This window comes from Cryptotermes secundus, unplaced genomic scaffold (assembly GCF_002891405.2).
Source record: "Cryptotermes secundus unplaced genomic scaffold, Csec_1.0 scaffold14, whole genome shotgun sequence".
In the NCBI taxonomy this organism is placed as follows: domain Eukaryota; kingdom Metazoa; phylum Arthropoda; class Insecta; order Blattodea; family Kalotermitidae; genus Cryptotermes; species Cryptotermes secundus.
Window position 1 is genome coordinate 488,422 of NW_019718022.1, and position 10,247 is coordinate 498,668.

Below are 10,247 nucleotides of genomic sequence, written 5' to 3' on the forward strand. Positions count from 1 at the left end.
AGTCAAAGTTTGACACTTCTCTGGCCATTATCTCCATAACCGTTCAACTTTGGACATCGGTGTTTTGGGTTATATCGGCATACTTTAACATAAGGAACACCCTCCCGAAATTTGGTCCATTCCTCCTGGGACACTCTGTATAGTCGCAGTGTTTGCCTGTTACGTCACTGTGGAGGGGGGAGGGACAGAGCACTGATTCATCTGCCACGTCACTGCTGGGTAGGGAGGGGTTGTCCTCCATTGCGCAACATGTCACAATATATATTATTTAGAATATGTAATATGTGTAATACATATACTGGACTAAGAACAAAAATTTTGTGTGTGGGAGGGATTTCTTCTAATCATGTATTTCCCATTTAAATTTGAACTCTGTTACATTTGATGCAAATGGCCATATTTATGGTTGGGAATAGCCTTTTCATTTATGAAAATATTGAAGAAAATCATAATTAATTTAACCATTGCATTCATATGCATGTCATTCCATTATCATGAGCTCGTGTTATGTTAAAGGAGACGGCTAGCATGGTTGGTATAGCAACTGGCTATGGGCTGGACAGCCAAGGGGTCCAAGTTTGAGTCCTGTTAGGGGCAAGATTTTTCTCTTCTTCATCTCATCCAGACTGGTTCTGGGGCCCAACCAGCCTCTTATCCTTCGTGTACTGGGGGTAAAGCTGACTACTCACCTCCAACTAGTGCCAAGGTCAGAGTATGTGGATCTATATCTCCACTCCCCCATATGCCTTCATGGTGTAGTACTTAATTAGTTAAGCACAGGAACAACTTTACCTTTTACCTCTTATGATAATGAAATGGGCAATTAAGTTTTCTTCTCATGACAAAGCTATCTGAGTATCTGTTATATATCTGGTTAGTTCTAAAAATCATAATCTGTGACTGGTATTTTTACTTTCTCATGTACATAGTATGAGAAAGTACTGTGAGCAAGAAACAAAATGTATCTTGCGATTTTGATGGATTTACACATTTCAACCATCCACAAACTAGGAGATTTTGGAATGCCATCTGTTTATGTGTGCCTAAAGTGGGCAAGATTGTATTCATATTTGGTATTTTGTTTATCTTTCATAGGTCAATGGAGTGAATATGTACATTCTAGCTCCACAGGCTTTCTCAAAAACAGCTACAGTGATTTTATTTCAGTACTTTAAGGAGATGTTCTCCCCAAATAAAACTCCATAGGTGGTATCTTAAGGAAGATAACAGTATGCCCTCTAGCAGCCTAAACCTGAAATGTTCATTTTCTAAAAAAATTACTAATTTTGATTAAATTTTAATCATCTGTAGAAGCAGTGGACCCAAATAATAAGGCTGTGATCTGTCGAGTTTAATTGAGGAAGTATGTGCATTGTCTCCGTGCCTTTTTTTTTTAGCACAACTGATTTTTGTTAGGTGTTCATATTTTCCCACTGGAGGACAGAAGTGAAATTGGCCAGGAATGATTTAAATGTATTAAGCAGTATTAGTTACAGGCTTCACATTTTACATCATTATGATTTTTCCAGACTTAAAACCAAAATATTTTCAGTGTTTCTAAATGTTGCACTTCTTACTGGAAAGTTGGAAGTTCCAAATGCAAAGACACGCACATATTTTCTCATATGATTGAATGTGACTACATTACCTTGGAAACAAAACTGAGCATTGCTCAGTAGACCCCTACTAGTTGCTGAATTCAGAACAGTGATGAAATCTGTCTTAACTGGTAAAGCTGGGTTTGAGAATAGTTACATTTCATGTTTGGGCCTGTAGTATATGTACCATTATTTTTTTCTGAAGATACCATGTAAGCTTTTCTATTTAGGGTTATGGTCTCCATAAATCAAATTTAATCAAAATTATTATTAGAAAATCATTTTGTGTTCTGGAGCCTGTCTGAAGGGCCCCTGTTTTTGAAGTTGGAATGTTCAGATTTACGCTTGGCACTGATCTAGAATGGATAAATTCTTGAATACTGAATATGAATAAAATTTGTCCAACCATTCAGGCATTAACGAGACACATCCATCCATACATACACACACAGTTGAAGACCTTTCTTCTGTCAGAGTCCTATGCTCTTTCTTTGGTCAATTCTCCTCAGCATTGCTCAATATTTGTACTTCGACCCATACATCATCACTAAATATGTATCAATATGTACAGAGTGCCTTTATTACAATCATATTTACATATACATCACATGACAGTGTCATGTCAAACTGTGTGAACTGTGTGACTTAAGATATGGTTGAGACTTGTGACTAGATCATTATTCTTCTGTATCAGCATTCCCTTCTGGTCTGGAACTGATGTACTGAGAGCTCTTGACAGCTGAGTAGAGCATGAAAAGAACATGGAGAGACTGAATCCTCGATTCATACACTGGGATGTCAAACAGACCTGCACAACAGTTTCAAAATGTGATTCTGCATCCGTCACTGACCAAATGTTCATTTGTTGCAAATACAAATCAATTACTGATTAACAGTACAACTACTACATTGCACAGAATCAAAATACAGTCAACTCTCGATTATCCGGTGCTACTGAGGCTTTTTTGAGGCTTATATGTTGTTTAATATTCATTCACTTTTGTTTCACATGATGAGTTGTAACACTATTTTCGCACTAGTGTGAACCGAGCTCTGCATTCTTTGGTCCCGTTATGCTAACANTTCAGTTGGGGTGCAGCCAGAAGAGCGGGAAGAAAGTGAGAATGAGGAAGAGGTGGACAGTGCTGCTAGTAAGAAAATATCACATGGTGCTGCTCTTAATCATTTGGAATCCTTACTAGACTATCTTGAGAGTGAAGAGAACAGTTTATTAAGTGACAAGCTATAATTACGCAGGCTTCATACGGATATCCGTAAAAAGGAAAATGCCGCGAAAACGCAAACGACAATATTAATTTTTTTAAAGTGTTAAGTGTGAATATTCATAAAAAGTGTTGGATGTTGTTGAACACTGTGATTGAAATAACAAATTCACACTTCAGTATAATGTAAAAAAAAGTATTAAATAGGCCATGAGATGACATAAAAATGAGACTGAGTAAATTTAAATACAGGTATGCCTATAGTATTATGAAGGTACAGTATTACAGTACTACTTTTAATAACATTTGTCTTAACCGGGTTTTCGATTAATTGTGATTTCCATGACCACCCATTATCCCGGATAATCGAGAGTTTACTATAGTAATGTAGACAAAGCTACTCTGTACTTACTACACACAATGTCCACATAACGGGGAAGAGCACAGTCAAGGTCAGCAACAGGCAAACCAGTTTCCTGCAGCTGTTGTTCCACATCAGCAGGCCACTCTTGCATCAAGCTGTCTATGTCTGGCATTGGTCTGCAGACAATAAGCAGGCATCAGTCCACTGCCATGATCACAATGACAAGAATGAAAACAAGGGGATGTTACAGACATAAAATATTATACATAAGAAGTGGCAACACACTGTACTGGGATAGCCCACACTGTATAGTGATGGGCTATAGGGTAGATGGTCAGGGTTTGATTCCCAGCAGGGGCAAGAGATTTTTCCCTACTCCACAGTGCCCAGATCTGGGGTCACCCAGCCTCCTACCTAATGAGTATTGCCCACACTGTATAGTGATGGGCTATAGGGTAGATGGTCAGGGTTTGATTCCCAGCAGGGGCAAGAGATTTTTCCCTACTCCACAGTGCCCAGATCTGGGGTCACCCAGCCTCCTACCTAATGAGTATTGCAGGCTCCTTCCTCGGGTGTAAAAGTGGCTGGGGCATGAAGCTGACCACTCACCTCCACCTAGTGCCAAGGTATACCTCCACTCCCTCATAAATCTTCATGACATGGTGCTTAGTTAAGAACAGGGATACCTTCACCTTTTTCTATACTGCACTTAGTAACTGCAACGACTATTATGCTCTTAAACTATTTCTTATTTATAGCAGCTTCATCAGTAACATGGCAAATGTTAATTAGAAGGCTAGGGCATGATTTGGATTTTCCTCTTTGTGACCACATTCATAACAGCTCTGAGACTTGCCTGGTCTCTCTGCTAGAATACTGGGACTCTTCCCTATGCATGAAACTCACCACTCACCTCCATGTAGTGCTGAGATCACAAACATACAGGCTACACACATTGCTGCATGGTGCTTAAGTGAAGGGACAGGTTTATTGTTTTGAAGAAACACAAACACAAACATAAACCTATCAGTACTTTGTTTATTTCACACAATTCATGCAAGTAAATGAATGCTTTCAAATGCTGCAAGACACAGGAAACATACTTTGAATAGTGGACTGTGGGTGGGGGTTTGCTGCGATGTAGATCACTGATGTCCTTGATCCATCGGTCAATAGCTTTTGTATTCTTCTCTGCGCAATCCACTTTCTTCACAACCTATGGAACAGAAGCAGATACTGTATAGCTGCTCTCCTACGGAGCTAGTCTAGACCAGACACAATGTATTTAATAAGGTTCTTATAAATTGTCCTTGTAATAAGTTTCGGATGATGGGCTTTGCAACACTCTGATAACATTTTCATTGTGTAAAACACACATCAATGCCTGCATTGGGCACTGTTCTGTCTTAATTAGAAGAACTTCTTTTATAAATATACGAACATTAAAATTAGTAATACTAAGAATAAAAACAAATGGCCAAAGACTGCTGATGGACTGACAACCAGTGATGAGCGGGGGAAGATATATCTTTTTCTTCCACACTGGAAGATTAAAATTAAAAGTATTAGCTTCTTAAATGAAAGAGATCCTGAGGGCTGCATGCAGATTCTGCATTGAAGTCAATTTGTGGAAACGCACGTGTAAGAGAACTAATGCATGTCTTGTAATATGTTTTGTACCAAGTGGACCAGTTTCTGTGAGACTTCATATGCAATTGGAGGACACTCCACATAATTACTTTTTCATTCCCTAACATCAGTAATGCCAACATGGCAGCTGGGTAAATTTCTGAGGTGGGAAGAACACAAATATCATTTCACAAGGGACTCTGGAATTTTGAGTGGTGACATCTTTGAAAGTTCTGTTGAATTTATTTTTGTAAAATTTAAAATACCAATATGTATCAATGCAAAATGTGAAATTAACCCTTCTCATTGATTGGAATGTCAGTAGATCAATGAGGCATATGTAAGTTTGCACAATTACATCTGTAAAATAATGATGGGGGATTTGCTGGCAGTGGAAACCTATACTAGTATTAATTATACATATAACAAATAAAACTGACAAGGAGTTCATGGAGAACGGTGGGCTGGGGAATGGCATAACAGAATCAATGTCTCTTCTGCATACTGTTATTTCTTCTACAGTCATTCAATCACTACATCCCCAGTCACATCAACACAATTTCTTTTAATTCATTTATTGAAGTTCTCAATACAAAATATGTTGTCACATTCAGCCATAACACAATGATCATAGTGAATTATTTAAATAAACTGTGTGTCATTCTCACATATTAAATCCATATCTATTATCGTATGCAATTTATTTTTGTGATATTATCTTTCAACATCTGCAGAGATACTATTGATGCAGTACAGATTTCTGATGTTGCTGGAAAAATCTGATACATTTTTAAGTACCTGCATCTTCCTCCATTATCCAGTCTGAAGTGCCTGGACACACCTTCAGACCAGGATGACAGAGCAGGTGTAGTTCATCATCATGACCATCATTGGCAAAATAGTCCTCTTTGAGCCGTAGCCTTCCTTAGAAGACTGCCAGATCTGTCTATTCCAGTGTGGATTAGACCATCTGGTTTTCACTTTTTTGGATCTTGCAACAGTAACTTTATTACAGAGCAAGGATGTCAGCCTTCCATCCAACTCCCAACTTGGAGGACCAGGTCTCTGTATTTATGTATTTGAGTGATAGGGTGGCCCAGTTATATCCCCAGGCACCAGGTTCCATTTATGTTGCCTTCTACGACTTGCAGGGCTATGGTGGAGGTATTCTAACCCACCTCCATACAGCATGCAGGTGTAGTTCACTGATTTATATTTGTGTAATTGAAATATTAATCCATATTAAAATGGATATCATGATATTTAGTGTTCTTACCACAGCCTTTGCAGAACTCTGTTTGGCAACAGCTCGCAACTGAAGATGAAGCACTGCTGGCTCACTCTGCTTCGCACATGGTTCATCCAGTACTGTGAGTCCAATGCTGTCACTTTTCCCATCTGGGCGAGGAATCTTGAGGAATGCATCAATGTCCCCAACGGCTGGTATAAAGTCAGGAATAAATGGTCGCAGCTTGTAGTCCAGTTCCATGTTCTGTGGTGTGTAGCTGAAGAAGATAATAGCTACAGCAACTGATGTTGGTTGAATAATTAACACTAAACATGAATTGTACACTTACCGTGTGATATTCTGGAACATGTCCTTCACCTCTGCTGATACTGGCAGGTGGCTGAATTCATTTGGATCATACGTCCTGTAATGTGAAGACAATGATCAGAATTGTGACACGGGAATATTTTCAGAATTTAATCCACAACTGGAGTCAAGCTGGAATTAGTTATTGCAAACCATCTGCAACAAAAAATGATTATGACAAATTTGCAAAGACAAATACAGACAAACACATAAACCATCTTTCAAGATATGAGAACAAATGAGAGCAAAAGGAAAAGTCACAATAAACAATGGAACATTCTGAAGCATTGTCTCCTCGGATGTAATACTGTGTGGTTGAGTGGAAGTCAACCGATGTTTCAGAGGAACATGCTGCCTCCATCTTCAGGGTTGAAGAATAAGATAAGCAAGAAACCAGGGTGAAAGCAGGTGGCAAGCAGAAACTCTGATTAACTTTCATTGGACTACAAGGTGTTATATCCCAAAAGATGGAACTTATCGTAACCACCTCTGCGACAACCTAAAATCCTTCATAATAGAACTTTCTACTCAGCAACAGAATATTAATTTGTCACCTTCCAAGGAAAAGCATTCTTGTAGCCACACTGAACACAATACTGACTTCATCTGAATTGACACGTGAATTAATAGGGTCTGAAGTGGACATGTATAATTTTATTCCATGTTTTCTTATAAGATTTCAAAATGTTAAAACAATGGAGAGGAAATGTCAGTGGATTCTCATTGTGATAGTAAATGAGAAATTACACACACCCCTCCAGTATTGCAGCTTGTACATCAACATCATCGTCATCATCGTCATTATCATCGTCATCATCACTGTTATACCTGAACACTGGGGATTGGTGCGTGATGCGATGGCGTGCTGAAATATGTGATGATCCTGGATGTTGGATTCCCATTATTGCCACATCATTGGAAGGCCCTGCCATGGCCTAAAATTCAAGATATACACATTCATCAGCTGATAATGTACCACTTTCAGGTCATGAAGCAAAATTATATTCTATATGAATTTAACCCTTTCACTGTTAAAAATGAAACAGTTCTGGCATATGCATAGGTCAATGACAAGACTAATTCACCAATACTTAATTAATAAACATGTTTTTGCGTGTTTCATAGGTAACGTGATGAATAACTCTACATAGGTCTCAGATTCAGCGAATATTTATTGAACACATGCTTTTACACTCTCAAGTACAATCATCACATTCACCTCCCAGCTGTTTTTGACAGCTGCTAGACTTCAACTGGACTGCCATCTGGTATATTCAGCCAGTGTCAATCGTCAACTAGCTAATTGACTCTTTGGAGCTGGACTGTTATAGCCTGGTTTTGGATGGGGTAGAACGCACCATTGCCCAGGGTTCAATTTCACGTGCTGTATGCTCGTTGCCACAGAAACGCATTGTTTCCACTGTTTCGATAATTCGTTGCAATGGCAATTTCCATTCTTTTTGTTGCTCAGTGATGGGGGACATATAACACATTACACTATTCTAAAAATTGGAAACTATGCAGATGGGTAAGGACTAAATGGCTGGAAACAAGTTTTCAAGTTTTATAAGCACTCACATTATAAAGTATAAAGCACGGGTGGCTATTGTTTAAACTTCCCACAACCTACAACTACATCAACAGTGCTAGAAAGAGATACTTTGTACCAGATAGATAAAAAAATATCAGCAAATGTACACCATGCAGCAATCTGTCATGCAGTCAGTCTGCATACCTTGTCATAATCTGTTTGTTTATCCTGGAAACTGTCTATATCTCTATCTTTGATACTATTGGATGTTGGGCTCTCCACCTCTTCTGCATCCACCACATCTATGCTTTCGTCGTACAGCGTGGCAGATGAGAACTGCAGCAATATAGTTCCAGATCAGTGATGCACTCACACTTAAACATCAGAGCTGCAACTTATAAGTTCTTTTCTTTTATAAATGATTACATAAAATTAAAAATTTCTCACAACACTGAGACATGACTATATAATTAAATTTATAGCTTTTTATTCTAATATCAAGATTTCACAAACTTTGCTTTTACTATCTCATGGTGATCCCAGCAACCAACAGATATCAATGCTGTATGTGTTTCGTGAAAATCCAAATTGCATGTGGGCCTTACATTCTACTAACCTAAAGTAACATCACAAATCCTAGCACCAATAGCCACCCTGAGGAGTGTGGTTAGGGATGAAGGTCGCCTACTGTATTCTACAACCAATATATTTCTTGACTGAGAATTCTGATAAAATCAACTCTTAACTGATGCTGTCAAGAAAGGTTATATACAGCACCTACAGAAGAACCGCCAGATTACCGAATTCCGAATTTGGAAGGATGTACACGAATGTACACATTTACGTCGACCAAACATGCCGCTTCTTCTCCTCGCCCCCTCCCCTTAGCGCCCTGTCTGAACTTTGGGTACAATAATGAAATCAGTAGCCATCATGACATGGACCGTAACAGATCCACAACTTCAGAAGACGCAGCAGAACAGCAAGACCTCAAAAGGTGAAAAAGTGCAATCTATAATAAAATTGAACTTTAATTCATGAACGTTAAGTAGGAAGTGACTGAATACAAGTGAAAGTGAAAAGCATAACAAGTGACCTGAATTGAAATTCGATTCACAAACTTTAAATATTTTAAACAATTTTAAATTTAAATTTTAACTTTTGACTTTTAGAACAATTTTAACTTGTGTTTTATGAGAGCTTGATTTATTGAGCGTGAGCCTAAATAATATACAGGATCGAATAAGTGAGAAGATGAATGTGATTGCGTGTAATTATACAGCTGTGTTCACCTGAGGATGACCTCTTGAGGTCGAAACATGTAGTGTAATAATAATACAAACATGTTGTGTGGTCGGTAAAATTGACTCTAATATTGACTATAATTAAAATATCGATGTTAAAAGGTCACTGTGTCACTGTGCTCAAATAATTACGCACTATGCCATTAAGGCGAATGGGACAGTGGACGTACACATACAGTTTCTTGACCTCGGCACTAGTTGCGAGGTAAGTGGTCAGCTTCACGCCCTTTCCGCTTTAACCCCGGTACCCATTGGATAGGAGGCTGGGTGGGCCGGGCTGGACGACTTGGAGAATATTCTTGCCCCCTACCGGGACCCGAATTCCAACCCCTCAGTCGTCCAGGCCGTAGCCAGTCGCTATGCCGCCTACGCTATACCCGCTTGTGGGAAATTATGTTATATTTACTAAAACTGTAATTCTCAATACCTGCAAGTGTTGTGATTGATCGTCATCACTAACTTCGTGTCCAGACATCCTTATTTCTCAGCAGTACTAATTTTTCTGACAACAATGATACATACCCCTTTCTTTCACACACTCACATGCTCAAAAGAATTGACATAGGAATTTTGATATACGATCCATTGTTGCCAATTCACCAAATATTGTAGCGGTGCATGGTTTTCACCAGAACATGTCTGCAAAAAATTTCTCCATTCAGAAGAAAACTGTATCTGTGTTCAGCTAGGTTAAGAATGTGAAAGATAAAATGTTAACAATTTGCAACACGTGGTCTAGATTTGTAACAATGTAGTAAACAAATTTTGCGCGTTCCCTATTATTATAAACTTTGATGTGGAAAACAGCCGTTCCAGTGTCTGTAGATAATTTCTGAAGGCGCCAAAGGTCTAACTAAACGGCGGTCTTGATCGTCTTGTTCATCTTGATGATCTTAATGCTCTTGACGGTCTTGAGGCCCTAGAGGCTATGACGGTTCTCTGTGCAGTGTGGAGTGGGGGTATGGAGGTTGGAAACGGCGCCACTTGCGGAGAAATGTTGAAGC

The 10,247-nt window shown here is 38.9% G+C and overlaps 1 protein-coding gene across 2 annotated transcripts; it reads right to left on the minus strand.

Moving 5' to 3' along the window:
• Positions 1 to 2,154: 2,154 nt before the first annotated feature.
• LOC111863798 (intraflagellar transport protein 46 homolog) lies at positions 2,155 to 10,130 on the minus strand. Of its 2 annotated transcripts, XM_023850911.2 has the most exons (8): positions 9,671 to 10,130; positions 8,144 to 8,275; positions 7,162 to 7,343; positions 6,392 to 6,466; positions 6,091 to 6,319; positions 4,289 to 4,401; positions 3,234 to 3,361; positions 2,155 to 2,406 (listed from the first exon to the last, which is right to left on the minus strand). In XM_023850911.2, exons 1-8 carry the CDS (start codon positions 9,716 to 9,718, stop codon positions 2,276 to 2,278), a joined length of 1,038 nt encoding a protein of 345 aa, XP_023706679.1. In that variant the 5' UTR covers positions 9,719 to 10,130; the 3' UTR covers positions 2,155 to 2,275. The 2 variants fall into 2 exon arrangements, with proteins under 2 accessions (XP_023706679.1, XP_023707469.1); XM_023851701.2 differs by lacking the exon at positions 8,144 to 8,275 and having other exon boundaries at positions 9,671 to 10,127.
• Positions 10,131 to 10,247: the final 117 nt, after the last annotated feature.

Excerpts from the sequence above, each read along its gene's own strand:
- LOC111863798 (XM_023850911.2), bottom strand. The coding sequence starts at position 9,718 with ATGTCTGGACACGAAGTTAGTGATGACGATCAATCACAACACTTGCAG. Across the intron at positions 7,344-8,143 it reads AACAAACAGATTATGACAAG|GCCATGGCAGGGCCTTCCAA; the intron begins GTATGCAGACTG and ends CTTGAATTTTAG. Across the intron at positions 3,362-4,288 it reads CCCACAGTCCACTATTCAAA|ACCAATGCCAGACATAGACA; the intron begins GTATGTTTCCTG and ends TATTGTCTGCAG.